Source organism: Miniopterus natalensis, chromosome 13, assembly GCF_054644295.1.
Source record: "Miniopterus natalensis isolate mMinNat1 chromosome 13, mMinNat1.hap1, whole genome shotgun sequence".
NCBI classification, from domain to species: domain Eukaryota; kingdom Metazoa; phylum Chordata; class Mammalia; order Chiroptera; family Miniopteridae; genus Miniopterus; species Miniopterus natalensis.
The window spans coordinates 51,709,147-51,729,198 of NC_142093.1; the positions used below are offsets into that span (position 1 = coordinate 51,709,147).

Below are 20,052 nucleotides of genomic sequence, written 5' to 3' on the forward strand. Positions count from 1 at the left end.
CTGTGCTCTGGAAAGGCGAGTTCCAGTCTTTGGTTCAGTCTTAAAGAAGACAAACAAACCGACGTGACTTTAGAAATCGTGTCAGTGGACCAAGGTCACACACTATAGCGAAGTAAGTGCAGGGGTGCACCACATTCACAGACTGGGAGACTCAACACTGTAAGAGACTTTAGTTCCTCCCAAACCCATGGACAGACTCAGTGCAATTCTAACCAACACTTTATTAGGTTATTTAGTGTGAAAATCACAAATGAATTCCAATACTGATATGGAAATGCAAAGCACCAAGAACAGAAAAGCACACTATTGAGAAAGAAATCCCAGTTTAGAGGGTTTACTCTACCGTACGAGTAGAGTCTTATAACGACTAATTATAAAACTACAATAATTAAGACAGTGCCCTATTGATGCAAGTATAGATACATAGACAGATCAAACATAAGAGCCCAGAAATAAATACCTGTATACGAACACTTATTTTACAACAAAGCTGGTTCCACAGAACAGTGGAAAAAAGATAAACTTCTCAATAACAATGGGACATTGATTGGGGGGAAAATACCAGAAAAATCAGTTACAGATAGGTTTTAAATCCTAACGAATGGAAAAGCTAAAAAACTTCTGGAAGACAAATAGAATATCTTCATTTTGGGGGGGAGGGTAGAAAAATATTTCATCAGGAGGACAGAAATGTACAAACCATAAAATAAAAATAATAATTCTGCTCATCGAGAGAGTTAAAAGGAAGCCAAAGAATAGGAGAAGAGAACTACAACATACAAAACTGACCAAGGCCTCAGGATCATGATGATAAGCCAGCATGGAGTAGATAAATTAACAGAAACAGAAAGGCGAATAGATGTTGACAGGGGCTGGGGGAAGGTGAAACAGAGTTGTTGTTATATAAAGTGTGTATGAGTTTCAATTTTGCAAGACGAAAATGTAAATATACTAATGCTACTGAACAGTACATTTAAAAATACCTAAGGTGGTAAATTTTATGGTATTTTACCACAAATAAAATTTGAAAAATAAATAAACCAATATGAAAATAGGTAGCAAGAGATTTGGAAATCACACAAGATTTCTAGTTGGTTATTATCATTATTCAGGGAAAAGGAAATTAAAACCACAATGAGATACTACTGCCAGACGGCTAAAATTATGATGACTAACAGGTGTTGACAAGGACAGGGAGCAACTAGAACGGAACATGCTGCTGATGAACATGTAAAATGTATGACCCCTTGGGAGCACTGATGCCATTATCTACAGAAACTGAACAAACGTATACACCCTATGACTCAATTCCACTCCTAGATCTACATACAACTAATCAAAGACCTGTACGAGAACACTCATAACAGTATTATTTATAACAGCCCCAAACTAGAGATAACACAACCTGTCTACCAACAGCAGAGAAAATCAGTAGCTATCATACAGTGGAATTCAAACAGCACTAAAACATGACTAATAGGCAACAGGGATAAATCTCACAAACATAATGTTGAGCAAAAGTTCCAAAAAGATACATAGTGTATGATTCCATTTGAATTTCAAAAATAGGCAAAACCAATCTGCGTTAGAAAACTAATTCGTGGTTATCTCTGGGCAGAAGTAAAGTACTGGTGGTCAGGAGGGTGTTCTGAGATATACCTTGATCTACGCCGTCCTAACACCGACGTTCACTGAGCTGTGCTCCTATGATTTGTACAATTTTTGTATGTGCATTTTTATTCAATACAGGTCATTAAAAGCCAGGGAAGTCTTACAAAAGGATAAAGGGGTCAGGAATGATAGGTAATGGAAATAGCAAGAAGTTGAAAACTAAGAAAATCCCATAGAACCTGTTGGCTGTAGTGTTCTCAACCTTCATGAGAAAGCACTTCAGTAAAAGAGTAAAACCCTTAAACAGTGGGGGACAAGAAGCTTAGCAACGAAGTGCTGAGTTCACACTCTTCTGAGAAATGCAGTGATGCTAACTATGTTAGAGAGAGGATGGTACTCTACTAAGGAGAACATAAAATGATGGTTAAACCATAAAAAAGCTCTTTTAACATGTACTAATGCCTCCAGATAAGCTAACAGCTAGTCAGAATCAAAAATTGTCATGCACCTTCAAACTCAAAATAAGTTACTCTTACAGATCGTGTTCATAAGATCTTTTCATTGAATAAATAAATATTCATTTACCTTCCTCCTCCCAAAAACAGAATTCCAAGGGCCATGTGGTGGGCTAAGTGAAAACCATAGTTCATTTCACCACCTGTTTTCATGTGCAAGAAACGACAAAGCTGCAAAACCTTTAGGTTCCCTGAGCCAGCCATGACCATGGCCAGAGACAGCAGCACCACACTCAGGCACGTCTCCAGGTTGTAAGGACCTGTCTGGAAATATGAAAAGACGACTACTGTATTACATTTCTTTATTATCAACTGTTGTGTTACATTTCTTCATTATCAAAAAATTGGCAGTCATTAGACTATAAATGTTTATAACTTTTTAAAAAATCTGTAAGAACAAGTATTTTCTCTGATTATGAAATTTAAGTTCAATGTAGAACATTCAGGAAATAAAACATCAGAAAGGTAATAACAATCACTTGGAATAATAACACCCAAAGAGAACTGCTATAAATATTTTGTCTGTCTTTTTCTCCAAATCTTTTCCTGTATTTATATATATATTTTCAAATAAAATAGAGGCATTACTATACACAATATTTTTAACCTTTTTAATCTATTATAAGCAATCTCACAACAAATTCTAAAACACAATTTTGATAGCTCCACTGTATAAGAATATACAGATATACCATAATCAAACTTACTTTACTACTTTTAGACTGATGTTTCCAATTTTCTCATATAATAAGCAATATTGCATAAATCTGTGGATTTTAGCAGGAAATAAAAATCTTGCAGTCCTCCTGTCATTGAAGCAGCAGTACCTCAAAAACAACTGCATTTTCACTAAATACTAATTTTTTAAAGGCAATTATCAATATTCAGTACTGAGACAGAATGGAGGACTGTATGATAATCCGTAAAGGATATGGCTTTTCTTACTCTCTTGTCACAGGAATTAGACACCTGTGCATCCTTCCAGGGTAGGTGAGAATATTCTCACCTAAATATCCCAGAACAAAAATACAAGCTTAAGCCAAAACTTCAAATCTCCTATTCTAAATTCAAACCAACTACAGAGATTAACAACATATAAGTAACTGAATTATTAGTGAATCTCCTTCAAGTTTAATTTTATTCCCAAGGAGATGCATCATATAAAGACTTACCACGGAAGCATTGGGTGCAGACAAATAAGTCATAAAATCTTTTGCAAATTTATGCTGGAAAAACAAGAGAAAAAATTTAAAGTTAAGAGGAAGCATATTAAGGCTTTCTGAAAAAAGAAAACAGAAGGAAATAAACTAAGATACTTCTTACCAAACAGTTAAATGCTGATAAGTTTTCTGAGCCAGCAAATCGAAAACCCAGGGACAAACAGGCTCCTGCAATTATGTAGACATGTGCTTGCCTAGAGACAGATTACAAGAAATTTACTATGATCAGTATCCTGCCTTAATATTCATTTTAGTATTATCTTGGTGTAATAATAACTATTCCTGTCTCTAAACCACTTTCTATTATCCTGAGGATGCTCAGTTGTGCCTCTACTCAATCCCCAGGTTCCTGTGCCCTTTTCTCAGCAGAAGCACCACGTGGCCCCTCCTGATAAAGTGCGCCTCCTGCCTGCATGTTTCATATGCAGCAAAAAAAGATAATTTTAAAAAACACTGCCATTTTTTTTTAATGGAAAGTATAAAAGAGGATTTTATCAAGTTAAATCTCCAATATTGGTTTTTGAGGGCAAGAGCTCTAAATAAAAGACCTAAACAAAAGCAAACAAAAAAATTCTCTCTCTGAACATCTGATCAGCAATGGTTAGAAACAGAGGGATTCGGAATTACTCAAAAGTCAAGGGCAGTACTGCTCTTACAGAGTACGTTCCTATCATTTATCTGACAGATGCTAGAATAGCTCATTTGTATTCCACATTTCATAACTTACGACAAAGTTTCCAGATTCAAATCCTCTGAGCAAGGCAATTCAATTTCACTGAGAGAGATACTATTTTCTCTTATAATCTGTGAAGATACAAACCAAGAATACCTGAACATTAATATCCAAGTTACAAATATTTAATGATCTGAAAAATAACATACTGCTTATCATGGCCATGTTATATAAAACAAGCTTTGCCAAACCATTTCATTCAAAGGCCTATATTTTAATCACATCCAAGCAACCCAATTTCAAATCTAAGATGGCCCAATGAGAACAATTACTGAATAGGACTGAATGAACCTGTTCTAGAGGACTTCAGTATATATTCCGAATCAATAGCAAAGTAATAATATCTCACACCATTGAGCTGAAATGAAAAGATGACGGCTGTAAAGGAGGGTTGGGGCAGTGATGCCAGAAAGCAGCAGGAAGGAGGAAAATGCGCTTGGAGAGAACTCAACTCAGACATGTGCGCTTCTTCGTCATGGGGAGCTTCTAGCACTTAGTAAGCATTAAACAGAAATGTCAATGTGTTAATCTGCAACTACTGTGTAGAAACATCCCTTTCCTTTTAGTACAGGTAGTGAACACGAATTTATTTTAAAAAAAAAAGTATTTAGCTCTAACAACCAAGAAGAGATTTTACCTGCTTCACTTAAAAAACACAAATAAAAAAGAAAAGGCTGTATGTTTTCTAAACATGTGAAAGCAAGTACATAGAACAGAGGAACTCTCAAGATTTATTCCTATCATTCTTTTTAGAAGACTGCTCAGGAGAATAACATTTCAGGGTGCTTTCTACAATAAAACAGTAAATACTCAGAAGTCATTTATGATACAATCTTCTTATGTACTATCTATCACCAAATCAAAAAACTCCAAATACCTTTTCTCTGTGATAATCTCAATGAGGTACACAATTATGTTGGCTGTGTAATGTAAACTGGTAACTACCCATTGTTCTTCCTCTCAAGTCTTTATTTTTAATTTTGAATGCTACTTACACAGAAATTGAGTGACATTCTGAAAAACTGATATAACTCCAAAGTGAGTGATATATATATGGATAACCTGGGGTTATAACATTCACCTAAATTAAAGTGTTAAACTATAACATCATACAGGAATGAAATGCTTCTATTTTGAGAGCAGGCATTTGTAAGCTCTTTTTTTTTGTCTTCAAAAGGAGCTTGAAGGCCTAGTTTGAATCCCACAGAGCCACACACAAGGCCGTGACCAGAGGCAAGTTTCCTGACTGCTCTATGCCTCCCCTGTAAAGTGAACATAATAGGGGTTCCTACCTTCTAGGTTCTGTGAGAATTAGAAGACTTAATCCACTCAAAAGCTCTTAAAATCAATGCCTGGCACTCAGTAAGTCCTTTATAAGTGTCAGCTATTATCATTATTATTATTATTGAACTGTACCACCCCTATCATAACACCACAATGATCATAAACGATTTAAAAGCATCATTAAGCACCTCAGTTGTAAACAACTGGCTCTTCAATCTGGTCTTTGTCACCTTTTCTATGGTCTCCTAAAGTTAAAAAAAAATTCAAATATATAAGAGAGTAATCAAAGGGAGAAATGTAATTCTTCAAGGGCAAGTTGGGGCACACAGGAAATAAATAAGAAAAGACTACCAAACTCCTCTGTCCAAGGCAAAAATCTCAAGATCTGAAGTCCTACAGCTTCAGTATGACCCCACCCCTTACTAGCCAGGTGAATTTCTACCAGTCTGTCCTCTTTCAAGGTAACAGTAATAAACTCTACCACTGGGTACTAGCTACTAGAAACAAAAAGATGGAAAAGAAACAGTAGCTGACTTTGAGAAGTTCATAGCATAAGGATACAGAGACATTCAGAAAAGAGTTCATCATTCCCACACACACGGGGGGGGGGGGGGGGGGGGGGGGGGAATACCTAAACAACGTACAGCAAGGCATTGCATCAGACAGGCAGAATGGAGTCTTTTTGGAAAAAAATGACAATGAGACAGACCTAACATAATATTTATTATTAAAACTATTTATTTAACTAATATATGCATGTAAATGCCACAGGTTAAAAGGTTGACATACAAATATTAATTTCATATTTTATATCAATTGTATAGCAGAAAGCAATTAGAAAACAAAATTCTACAGTAAAATTCCACTTACTGTATAATAAAAGACTATAAAATACTTAGGAACAAAATTATTAAAAACTGTTCAAGACGCTTACCTTTCTGAGAAAAATTTTAAAAGGGCTAAATAAATGGATTTTATATTCTTGGACTACAAGACTCAATATTTAGTTATCTATTCTCCATACATTTATCTATAGATTTAACACAATTTGAATTATCCACCAAATTATATCGATACTGAGGAGCTGATTCTAACTTCTATGTGGAAATGCAAAGGACCTAGAGTACTCAAAGAAATCACGAAAAAAAAATGGCAGACACGCACTCCTTGACTTCAGGACTTACTATAAAGCTACAGTAATTAAGAGTATAATGCCAACAAAGGACTGACAAACAGATTAAAGGAACAGAATACAGAGCATAGGAATGGACCCACACTTATGTGCTTCTCTGACTCCTGACAAAGGAGAGCCACAGGAATTCAACAGGGAAAAGAAGGTGTTTTCAACAGACTGTGTTTGTTTAACTCAATATTCATACTTTCAAAAAACAAAAACCTCTGCCTGGCCAGCGTGGCTCAGCAGCTGAGCATCAACCTATGATCCAGATCGAGTTCGATTCCTGGTCAGGGCACATGCCCAGGTTTCCAGCTCAATCCCCAGCAGGGGGTGTGCAAGAGGCAACCAATCAATGACTCTCATCACTGATGTTTCTCTCTCTCTCCCCCTCCCTTCCTCTCTGAAATCAATAAAGATACATTTAAAAAAAAAAAAAATCTCGATGCCTACCTTATGTTATAAACAAAATTATTTTGAGATGGAAGCCATAACTATACACCAAAAGTTTTTAGAGAAAAGAACAAGAGAATATCTCTAGGACTGGAGTTAGGCAAATGTTTTTTTCTTAGGACACAAAACACAATAACCATAAAATAAAAAGCTGATAAACTAGTCATTATCATACTTTGAAAATCTCCTGCTCAGCAAAAATATTACTAAGAAAATGAACAGGCAAACTACACATTGGGAGAACTATTTGCAAAACATATATCTAAGTAAGTATAGGCTTCCAGGATATATTAAAAATTCTAGCAACTCAATAATAAAAAAAACAAAAATACAATTTCTTTAAAACAGGCAAGAGATAGGAACAGGTGCTTCACACAAGAGGATATCTGAAGGAACAATTAGCAAATGAAAAGTCAGAGAAATACAAATGGAAACTACATACTAAATATCATTACATATTTACCAGCATAACTAAAATTAAAGACTAACACCAAATATGGGCAAGATGTGCAGTGCCAGCATTTTTGAACACTGCTGGCCAAAATGTAAAATGGTGCAAACTCTAGGAAAAGACTCACCAGTTTTTATAAAACCAAATATATCATCTACTCTAGGCCTCAGTAATTCCCACCTTACATATTTATTCAAAAGAAATTAAAACATAAGTGCACAAAAATATTTGTACAAGAATATTTATAGTAGCTTGATTCATAATGGCTAAAACCTGGAACCAGCTCAGGTATCAAACAAAAGAGAATGGAAAAAGAAGCTGTGTTAAGTTCATACAATGGAGTACTACTTAACAATAAATAGGACAAACCATTAATATCTCACAGTCATGCTGAGCGAAAGAAGCCTTATACAAAGGGTTCACACTACATGTTATTCCATTAATATAAAGTTCTACATCAGGCAAACTAATTTATTCTGGGAAAACATCAGAAAACTGGTTGCCTTGAGGAAGGGGGGGAATGAACAAACTGAGTGGGTAGGGGAAGGAAGAAACTTCTGGTCATTTTGAAGGAGGTTAGTTTCCACGAGCATATACATTAATCAAATCTTATCAAATAGTATACTTAATATCAGTGCACTTCAATGCATATAGATTTTATCTTAAAAGGGAAAGAATGTAAATAAATACTGACTTCTAGTTATTGATACACATGTTAAAATATTTAGGGGGAAGTACAGTACTGTCTGCAACTAACTGAAATATATTAAAAAATGGACTAGATAGAGAAAAATGGATATGTAGTTAAACAAGTTTACACAGTAAAATACTAACTGTAGAACCTAATTGGTAATATGGATGTTTGTATAAAGTCCTTTCAACCTTTATTTTGAACTTTTTCTTATTCAAATATTAGAGGAAATACTCTCAAGCATTCCCAAGGATAAATAGATTTATTTTATAAATAAAATGGAACTGAAACCACCAGACATGGACTGTTGATTAAAGGACAACATTTATTTATAATATTTGATTTGGAGTTTTTATGAAGTCTGATTATTTGTAACTATTTGGCTTATTGGATAAATATGCCATAAATTAATTAAGATTAGTTATTATATAAGAGATCTAAATCATCACAAAGTAAAACAGCATCTTAGATGTGTGCCTAATTAGGATAAAAATGACAAAAATACTTTTTAAGAGTGCTTTGGTATATTTAATTTTTTTAAACTACAATTTCTTGGGATCCTAGGCCAGAAAGGGAGGTTAACCTATGATCAGCACACAATCTTAAAATGAAAGTTCCTATGTTTTCAAGAGATACCATAATCATCAATATTGCCTTCCTAAGAAGAAGTATTTTATAGGCTTTTGAAATAGCCCACAAGAAACCATAATTTTATGCTATTAAAGATATAATAATATTTATCATATGTACTTACTTGAGGAACATTGCTATCAACCCACTTGGAATTTGGTAAAATATCATCCCACAAAATCAGGCATCGAGCAAGTGTCTTTAAAATGTAATACAGATAAAATTAATTACAGCAGGCAAAGTTCACAGATTTCATAACAATGATAATGTTAAATAGAATAATTCAGAATCAATTCCCAAATGATGGTAAATTTCAAAAATAAAATAAGCATATAGTATCAACCTAAAGCAATCATTAAACTAAACTGAAGATTTCAATTTTAACACAAAAAAACTAAAATTAGGTTGACAGTCATCAAAATTTGGAGAAGTAGGAGAGGACATTTTAAAACTTGTTCCATAAAAGAAAAAAATAAAAGCATAGCCATCTATGTAATTTCAAAGCTTTTATAGGCTAAAAACAGACAAGTTTAAACATTATAGAGGGAATAATTCAGATAATTATGTCAAACAGTTACAGTCATTAATTATACCCTTGTACCCTTACTAATAATGAAAGCAGTAGTGAAGCCCCAGTCATTTGTTGCTTGATAGGAAGTTTTGAATAATAATGTGAGCAGCTGAAATGTCAACTCCAAGTATTACATGTCAATGTGGCTGCCTTTCCAGCATTCCTACAGCTAACTGTGGGAAACTTCAAAAGAACACTACCAATTGCATGTACGTGATCGATTAATAGTAAAAGGTCCCCTTGGAGAAACACGTACATCTTCAAGCTAAACCTGAGAACCACATACAGACTCCTCATGTTAACAGAAATGAAAAAGGGCCAAGTACCATACCCTAAGCAAGAGAAACTCCGGTTTCACAAAGTCCAGCAAATACATGGTGTCAGGAGCTCGAAGCCAATCGGCAATGGATCTGTTAGTGAAAAATATCCACAAGCACATTGCTCAAGAAGAGGCAAAACAATCAAGAAGCCCAAGACAGATTTCACATTTACCCCCACTCCATCCACTGTGCTAGTTTCTTTGCATATATAGTACTTTACGTCCTCTAGTATAACATTTACTGTGTATGTGTGTATGTCTTACAATAACATAAGCTCTATGAGGGCAGATGTGTTTCGTTTTGTCTTGTTCCAGTGCAAAGAAAGCACTGACATACACATTTATCCAAACAGAAGATGAACAAATGCCTGTTCTTACCCACTTTAATTTTGCATACACTCACTTTTTCTAAGAGGAAGAATTTACAACATTAAAAAACGTCTTGCCCTGGCCAGTGTGCTCAGTGCTTAGAGCTGGCCCACACAAAAAAGGGTCAAGGGTTCAATTCCCAGTTAAGGGCATGTACCTGGGTTGCAGGTTGGAACCCTGCCCCTTGTCGGGCACATGTGGGAGGCAACCAATCAATGTGTCTCTCTCACACTGATGTTTCTCTCTCCCTCTCTCTCTCCCTCCCTTCCACTCTCCCCAAAAATAAAAATAAAAAAATCAATAGAAAAAATATCCTCAGGTGAGGATTAACACACAAACACACAAAATTTCTTTAATCTTAGGATATTTTTTAAATTAAAAGACTTAAACATGGTTTAATATCTCCTACCCAATTTACATTCCTATGCAAAACATAAAACTTATTTGCCAAAAGTCTATTTTCAAGTGGGGATTGGGAAGGTAGGTGGTGTGGTCACTAGGAAAGCTTAAACTAAGCAGAAACCATTTTTATAAATAGGAACAAAGAATAGAATAATGCTAAGTATTTCTGCCTTCACCAGTCCTCACAACATGAAAAATTAATAAAAAGTAGTTTGGACATTTTTTTATTGTCAACTAGAAAACAGAAATGAATAAAAATGGACAATTATAGTGTCAAAATCATTAAAATAGCAAAACATATTATTTCTAGATAAAAATCTATATAATCTGTAGTATTTGAGAGAATTAAAATCAGGTTGATCTAGTAGATGGGAAGTAAGCACATTAAGATACTTTAGTTTTACTACTGAGTTCAGAAAGGAAGCCACGCTGTCTGGCCAGAGGTAGGGTCAGAGATACTGTACCTGTTATTGGTTTTTAAATAGATCATAGCCAAAGCAAGAGTGGCACCTGGACAAGTTACATCCACATTTATGGTATCTCCTTCCTATCAAAAGAAAAGTTTATTCACGTAAAAGAGTTGTGAATTATTATAAAATTCTTCTGAATATTAGCCTATACTTAAAATTAACATATTTATAAAGGTTGGTATAAAAACTATTTTTATATTATTGTTCTGATTTGGACTTACTTTGATTTGATAACTTGGAGATTTATGTTTCTCCCTGTGCATTCCTGCTTGAAAACGCCTATGACCTCCAACCATGTACTGATAAAGCTGCTCAGGCACATTGAGGTCAGACATACCTATCAAATTACTGCCATGCTGAAAAATTAAATAACAGACATGTGAAAGGAAATCTTAGGAAATAAGGTCCATAACACATACCCGTGAAAAAGAATAAACTAACTTCAAAGTAGGGTATTATAAGTTCTTATGCAATTAAAATAACAATTATTCATGAGTTAATGCTCAAATTCACATTAAAATTACAGTATTTATATGTTCAATACTTTCATGTCACAAAATACATAAAAGCTTCAAAATACAGTTCACTGCACTAACAAAGAAAATATTAAGTATGGAAAGGAAACCTGAACCATGAACATCTGAACTGGTTCATTATTGTGCCTATGACCACTGAAGTAACAATAACTATAATAATAAAAACTTATTAAAGAGTTACTCTGCTCCAGGTACTATTCTGTGTGTTTAACATAGATTAACTTACTTAATACGACAATTCTATCAAATAGCTACTGTTTTATAGGCAAGGAAAGTGAGGCACAAAGAGTGAAGCACAAGGTGACACAGCTGGCAAGTGGCAGGAATGGATATGACACAAGGCAGTTTGGCCCCACAATCTATGGAGCTGCTTAACCACTAGACAATACTGTAGTTAAATGACAGGACTCTGGTCGGGACCAGAATTCAGGTGCCAATTCCCACTGTGAAGCTTTTCGATTGAATCATCTGCCTCTTTAGTTCATGTGTAAATGTGATGAGTCAATCACCTAACAGTCAACTTGCTTTGTATAATCTAGCTTCAGTATAACAATGTACTGGTGGTTCTTCAAGGAACCCACATTCCTGATACAGTCACTGAGTGAAATGCTTTTGATAATTCTATAGACCATGTCTCACGGATGGGGTTAAAATAGGTCAACATAGTACCGCACTCTGTCACAAAGCAACTACTACTGCAGCAACATTCTGCCAGGCCTAGTGAACAACCAGGGGGCCACGAGAAGGCTATGGTTCTCTCTAGCAACTACTACAGACTCTTAAAGTTCTCCATCATTTACACATTTTCCACTATTTCTGTTTTGTTTGCGCTGTCACTTCTTCATCTTATGTCTTAAAACCTAATTCCCTTAGTTCATTCATGAATACTTCTATGTAAGCCATGAAAAAGAAACCTTAAAGCCCCACTCTTTGCTACCATTTCTCTCCATTTTCAAATCTAACACTTTGAAAACATCCAGAAAAAAGAAAGAGCTAAAAATCAGTTTCAGTCAAGTCACAGAGCAGTATTCAGAGTAAAGTGTCAAGATTATTCATCTCAACATGAAGTCATCACTGAAAGCTTGGAAGGCACAGACTGAGCTTACCCCCAAGCAGACCATGCCCAGGGCCAAGCCCGCAGCTAAAGAGTAGGACTCTCTGTCAGTGCAGTATTCCATTTCAGGACCAGGGGGCCGTCCTGTGAAATAGGAAATAATGTGGTTCAAGCTGGTCTCTTAAAATCTTAACTCATTATAGAGTTTCAGAGTTAACTTTCTAGTAAGTTACATAAGAATTGTGGATTCAATATAACCCCACTCAGAAAGACATGACATTATCACAAATGATGCCCACAACTGTCAGTTTACTACAAAATAAACTACAAAATGATTCTTTTAATTTTCTAATTTGAAAGCAGTAACTTTAAAACACTGTGAAACTTTAGGTTTGATTTTTAAAAATTACAAATAGAAAAAAAAATTTTTAAGGGAGGCATGCTCAAAAAGAGTGTCAATTTTTAATCTCTTACATTTTGTTTTTGCTTTATTATTTTCAAACCCATTCATCTGATGTGGTGAAAACATGTTCAAATACTGATAATGGACAGAATGAACATTTCCTACAAGTTTTTAAACACATTAAATATTTTGTTCCCAGGCACTTATTTTGAACCTATATAATACTGATTTGGCTCTATTATGGTAGAATTTCTGTGTATTGACCCTAAAAGCTTGGCTAGATGCAAAATTTATACTTTTTTTAAAAAGTACCACATAACACTAACTCTACCCTTTAAGGCAGCAAAATGTATTATATATAAAGACCTCGCCCTCCAAAAAGTTCACATTTCTGGGATTTTATCTTCATGAAAAGAATGCAATTTAAAAAAAGAAAAGTTACACAAAAGTAATCAGCATAATGTTTATGCATAATAGCAAAGAATTAGAAACAAACTGAAAGACCTGAAAATAAGAAAATAATTAGGTAATTTATAGAATACCAACTCAATGATATTAAACAATATAAAATGCTAATTTTGGAAAACATTTATGACAACAATATATGAAAAGGGCAATATAAACAGTATGTACATTCAACAGTATGTAATTATATACAACAGTATATAATTATATAAAAGAGCATATGCGTAAGAATCCAGATGAAATCCTCTATTTACAACATGAAAGAGTGTGCCATGGCTGTGTGATATACTACGGTGTTATCAGATACCATTAAAAAATAGGCAAAAAATGTTAAATTACCTTGTAGGTGGAACAAGCTTTTCAAAGCCAGTCTGAAGTATCTTCTAAACAGTGTTTCTCAGACTAACTTATGCTGCTATATATTTTGGTAACAGGAAAATTTCAGTTTTGAGAATAATTTATTTCATCACTGTAGCAGGCTAAATTGTTTGTTCCAGTATTTCATGGCCCTACAGTGACAGTACATACATGCCCACACTCTTGACAGAGTCTCACAGTAGATATGTGACTGGCTTTGGCCTGGGGTCTCAGCTGGTACAGTATTAAGCCAATGCCTGAACTGTGCTCCCATCGTTTGGTTCTCCCCTGCCTTCTGTCATCACCATGAAAGCAGCATACCCTCCCACCTGGGCCCCAGAATAAGGGACCTGGAGCAGAGCCAGAGCAAGCAGCCCCACAGATGAGCAGCCAGAAGCAGAGATGCACAGGCCAACTGTGGGGCTATTTGTTACATAGCAGTACTGTGGCAATAGCTGACTGCTATAATCATTCTAGAGAATGAAGTATCTGCAACAATATACCCTCAAATATCTGTAGAAAAGATCCTGAATAGGATAGAACGAGATATGTAAGTACACATGTAAAATACTGCCCATACTAACAATGCCAGTAGCATTTCCACTGGTCAGAAAAATACAATGCAGGAAATGCATTTCATCACCAACATACCCACCAGCATGTAAAGGAGGAAAGCAGGAGTCTATCACTTCCATTCTCTTAGAAGTGTTTTTGTCCAACAGCATAAACACTTGTTTTTTGGGGGCCAAAGTAATTAACTCTGAGTTTTAAGTGCAAATCACTGCTAGAATTGCCTGGCAGAGACCTGGCAGGATAAAAGCAGGCTCACATGTGATTGAGACCATAGGCCACCTCATCGATGAGGTCACTGGAGCTCAATAGTGAGCTGGTCAAATAAAAATGCAGACTAATAACCTGCACAGTAAAACCAGCCTTGGAAAGCATTACTTGTATGGCCTTTTAATTAGTAAGATACATCAGCTATTATTTTTTCCTTAATCTTAATAATTTTACTACCATTCTTACTTTGGTTCCTATGGAGTGGGAAACGTATGCTAATGAAGACACAGCACTTTTGATGCCATACCTATTTCAGCCAGCAGGACTTCTGCAGTATGCCTGTGAGCTGTCCCTTGATATACGAGGCCAATGCCGACCACTGCAGCCACCTGGACGTTGTGGGGAACATCAAGCTCCGTGGACGTTGGGGGTAAGAGAGCAGGAATGTGGATGCTAAGCAGCCGCGTAATGGACATATCCATGGTGCCCAGCTTAGCAGCAGAAACACCAAGGAGTAGTCCAATGCTTGTCATTTCATGACCCTAAGATAGAAAGGAGACAGAAACTTAAGTCACTACCAAAGCAGATATGAAATTTTAAATAAAATACTGCCTGCCAGTACTTTCAACAAGTACTTTAATGTGACAGGCACAGTGAGAGGTACCAAGAACGCCATGGCAAACTACAGACACAGACCTTGTCCTCATGAAGCTAGTGCCCTAATGGGGAAAAAAATGTTAAACTAAAAACATACAACAATAGTATTAAAAAGTAATGCATTCATAAAGTAGAAAGTAATATGAAAGAGTATTTTAAAGGGGCCTAATTTAGATTAGGAGGGGCTGAGGAATTATTAGGAATCTCTAAAAAAGTAAAATGCACAACAGGACCTGAAGAATGAATACAAATTAGCCAGGACAATGGCAGAGATGGGGGCACTCAACTTTAAAAAGGAAGAGAGAATGTCAGGTGAGAGAGCAACATGTAAATGGCTCTGAGGTGATCCAGAAATACACACTCATATTGATGGTCGATTGACAAGGGTGCTGAGACAATCCAATGGGAAAAGAATAGTCTTTTCAAAACACAGTGCTGTGATAACTGGAGAGCCACATGCCAAAGAATCAGGTTGGACCCCTTCCTTAGATTACATACCAGAATTACTGCAAATAACCATGGAACTCAATGCAGGAGCTAAAACTATAAAACTCTTAAAACACATAGGTGTAAGTCTTCGTGACCTTGGATTAGGCAATGACTTGGATACGACACTGAAAGCATAGCAACCAAAGAAAAAATAGGTGAACTGGACTTCATCAAAATTAAAAACTTCTATGTTTCAAAGACACCATCAGAAAGTGAAAAAACAACCAAAAGAATGGGAGGAAAGTGTGCAAATCCTTTCTGTTAATGGACTACTATCCAGAATATACAAACAACTCAATAAGATAATCCAGTTAAAAAAATAAGCAAAGGATATTAACAGACATTTCTCCAAAGAAAACTTATAATTAGCCTATGAGCACATGAAAAAATACTCAACATCATTAGCCATAAGGGAAATGCAAACCAAAACCACAATAAGATATTACTTTACACCTACTAGGATGACTATAATTATAAATAACAAGCGTTGGCAAGAATGTGGAGAAATGAGAACTCCTAAGTACTACTGGTGCAACTGTAAAATAATGATGCAGCCACTCTGGAAAACATTTTGGTGGTTCCCCAAAAATTTAAACGAAGAGTTACCACTTCTAGCAATATGTCCACACAAAGACATGTACATGTTTATAGCAACATTATTCATAATAGCCAAAAAGCAGATGAACAGATAAATAAAATACAGTATATCCATATAATAGTGTTTCTATTCAGCAATAAAAAGAAATGAAGTGCTGACACAAGGAATAACATGATCTAACCTTGAAAACATTCTAAGGGAAAGAAGCCAGTCATAAAAGGCCACATACTGTATGATTCCATGTATATGAACGATCCAGAAGCAGCAAGTCCATAAAGACAGAAAGCAGATCAGTGGTTGCCAGGGGCTAGAGGGAGAGAGGAATGGAGAGCAACTGCTACTGGGTATGAGGTGCCTTTACAGGGTGGTAAAAATGTTCTAAAATCATCAGTGGTAATGAATGCACAAGTCTGTGAATATACTAAAAACCACTGAACTGTATTCTTAAAATAGGTGAATTTTTACGGCATAAAAGTGAGAGAGTTTATGCCAAGAGGAAGAGTTTATGCCAAGGAGCTAAAATGGCCAGCCCCCATTATAGGAGTGTGGGGAGCAAGGGGAACAGGGGTATACAAAGTAAGGCTGGAGAAATGAGTAGGACCACTGAGGCTCTTAAATGTACATTCAGAGCAATGGAAGACCATTACACAGTTTTAACCAGGGAAGTGATATATTCCAATTTACACTTTAGAAAGATTACTCTGCCTGCTAACAGAAGAATGGATTTAGAGAAATAAGAATAAAGAAGGAAGAGCAAACAGAACAATTAGGAACTACCGCAGTAGCCCAGGTGAGGCACAATCCCAGGAGCTGGGAGCATGAGTCACTCACCTTGGTCAGGTAGTCATGGATGTTCAGAGTGGCCAGCTTGGTGAGGTGTCCATTCAGGCCCAGGGCCATGAGGAAGCCAGCATACTCATTGGCTAGTTCAGCATGCTTGGGCTTATTGTAAACAATCCAGGCTGAGTCAATCTGAGAGGCCGGGGCTATCTTCAGGCCGGCAGCCACACCATTATGAAAACTAGCCCAGCTTGTCATGTTGGGAGGCACATCAATGTTTCCACTGTTAAGGTCTACTGTTGTGTTCCGAGGAGGGGCACGCCCTATTCAGGCAAACAAATTCAAAACTGAGAGAACAGAAATTTACAAAACCAAAATTGTTAAATTTAGGTTTTTGAGAACAGAGATTGCTTTTTCTACATTTGAAATCCTTAATAGGTTACTGTGGGTTCTGAAACTTTTATACATGTGAATCAAATGTGATATAAGGTAGAAAAACTTTAAGTGCTTAAAATAATTCAGTGTCCTTTTTGCTAAAATGCATGGGGCTTTAAGAAGATAAATGACACCAATTTAACGTTATACAGATCTGATTAGGATACTCACTGCTTTAAAATCTTTCTTTCAAATAGCAGGAAGCTTATTAAAAGATAAAATGAAGCCCAGCCAGGCGTGGCTCAGAGGTTGAGCATCAACCTAGGATCCAGGAGATCGTGGTTCGATTCCTGGGTCAGGGTACATGCCCAGGTTGCGGGCTTGATCCCCAGTCAGGGGCATGCCGATCAATGACGACTCTCTCATCATTGATGTTTCAACTCTCTCTCTCCCTCTCCCTTCCTCTCTCTGAAATCAATAAAGATATATTTTAAAAAATAATAAAATAAAATAAAGACTAAGTATTCCAGTTAAACTATATAAACAATACATTCCAAAATGTGGTTGGTGACGCTGATGTTAAATATGCCACACCATATTTTTCTCAGGACATTAAGTGAAAAATGACATTTTAAAAAGAGAGGACAGTTATAAATCCTCTTTACCTCTTATCTATGTCTCTCTGATTATATATATATATAATATAGATATCTAATTATATGCTACTGTTAACATCACCAAATTCATTCATAGTGCTATAAAAAGCATCCTTTTATACACTTGAGTTACCCAGTGAGCCATAAGAATACACACTAAACTTAATTCTGTGGTGCAATTATTTAAGAGCAACGTAAATTAAACGGTCATGATGTCCTCTTTGAATTCCCCGAGTCTGGTTTTGATCTACCCTATATTAAACTCTTTTTATCTTTTTAGCTCAAGTCATGAATATTAAAAATAAATATTCCAAATATCGCACAGTTACACAGTTCACTAGAGGTTTGAAAATATGGTTTTAAAGGAGCTTTGAAAGTTATGCGAAATAAATTTTAAATAGATGCACAATGTCTTACTTGGATTTTATGTATACACATACACATATACACACAGAGACACAAGCACAAAGTAAAATGTATGAATTTACCATTCGCTTTTTATACCTAAGAGCTAATTCAAATGTTGGTGTATGACAGCACTACATTGGGTAACAAGTTCATGAGTTAGACTCTTACTTTCTCAAAAAAAGGCAAAGATTAATAACGAAAAACAAGTAAACTTATCAAAACAGTGACTCATCATACACATAACACATAACATTTGCACACAAAATAAAAGGCAAAAGGTAAAAGAGTAAGAATTCAATATATTCTACAATAAGAATAACAATATACAAAAGTACAACAGGTCTATCAATGTGAGAGTTTATGGACTATTTAAAAAAATTTTTTTTCCTAAATTATTATTAAATATTTTTTTCCTTAGGGAGTGCCTACCAAAATGGCTAAAAGATTAAATTTTGGATTAATGTCATAAACACATTTTAAATCATGAAAATTTAACTAAATTTATTTTTTTTAAAAGACAATGATTCATGTATTTAACACTCACCCAAGTATCGCCACCCAGACTTACATTTTAACATTAGCATTTGCCAATTTTGCCTGAGATCCTTTTCTAATCCAAGCTTTTTCTATGAAAATCTCTAAACAGGTGAAAGGCTAATAAAATAAACACCTATATACTATGCCCTCCATCGAGATTCACAATTGTTCAGATTTTGCCATGGTTGTTTTATCTAAGAAAGAGAACAGTTAAAATAGTGAAGGTCACTCTGCTTGCTGTGCCTGTCAATGAGATGATGGCTCCGGACTAGGTGTGATACTGGAGATGAGAGTGGTCTCATTTTCTGCACACTGCTGAAAGCACAGTTCCTTACAAATCTGGGGGGGGGGGGCCTGTATTTTAAAATTATGTAACTTGAAATATACATTTTATATAGGTCTTATAAAACCACATGCACTACACTTTAAAGGATTTTCAATGACAATTTTGACTAAACATGACCTGTCACCTGTAGAACACACTCAAACTAGTATCAGGTGAATGGGCACTATAACACCCATTATAATCAGTAACACTGGGGAAGGAGCACTCTCATATCTGGCAGAAGTAAAAGCTCATGCATCCAATCAGAAAGGCCATGTGACAATCTGCTGCATTAGAGCCTTAAAATCTTGATGTCCTAGGAGTTCTACTTCTAAGCAATTTCTAAATAAGTAAAATAAATACACCCCAATATATATTTATAATAGCAAAAATTAATAATTTCCTATAATTCCAGGCTGTTTATATATTCCATTAAATGAAATACTCTAGAAAAATGAAAATGAAGTTGACTAAAAATAGATTATACAATACCTACATACATATATAAACACAATTGTATACACAGATATGCTAGATAAAGAAGGATGCTCACTACACAATAAATTTTTTAAATAATTTCTAAAATAGATTTAAAACTACAAATATAAAATTATGAAGTGGAGAAATAAAATTGGGAAACGTATACAACAAAATGTTTACACTAGTGAACTCTAGCAAGTGGGACTACTATAAGTTAAGTATATTTTCTTGTTTTTGTACAAGGATCATTTATTCATAA

The 20,052-nt window shown here is 35.4% G+C and overlaps 1 protein-coding gene across 1 annotated transcript in view; it reads right to left on the bottom strand.

Moving 5' to 3' along the window:
• Positions 1–20,052, bottom strand: part of ANAPC1 (anaphase promoting complex subunit 1) — an 87,710-nt gene that overhangs the window by 16,401 nt on the left and 51,257 nt on the right. Inside the window, exons 28-38 of the mRNA XM_016216200.2 lie at positions 17,064–17,335; positions 14,796–15,030; positions 12,536–12,627; positions 11,115–11,249; positions 10,888–10,970; positions 9,665–9,743; positions 8,887–8,961; positions 4,074–4,150; positions 3,450–3,540; positions 3,299–3,352; positions 2,197–2,390 (exon numbers count right to left, since the gene is read on the bottom strand). Coding sequence (XP_016071686.1) covers positions 2,197–2,390; positions 3,299–3,352; positions 3,450–3,540; positions 4,074–4,150; positions 8,887–8,961; positions 9,665–9,743; positions 10,888–10,970; positions 11,115–11,249; positions 12,536–12,627; positions 14,796–15,030; positions 17,064–17,335 — 1,387 coding nt within the window. The remainder of the gene's footprint in view (positions 1–2,196; positions 2,391–3,298; positions 3,353–3,449; positions 3,541–4,073; positions 4,151–8,886; positions 8,962–9,664; positions 9,744–10,887; positions 10,971–11,114; positions 11,250–12,535; positions 12,628–14,795; positions 15,031–17,063; positions 17,336–20,052) is intronic.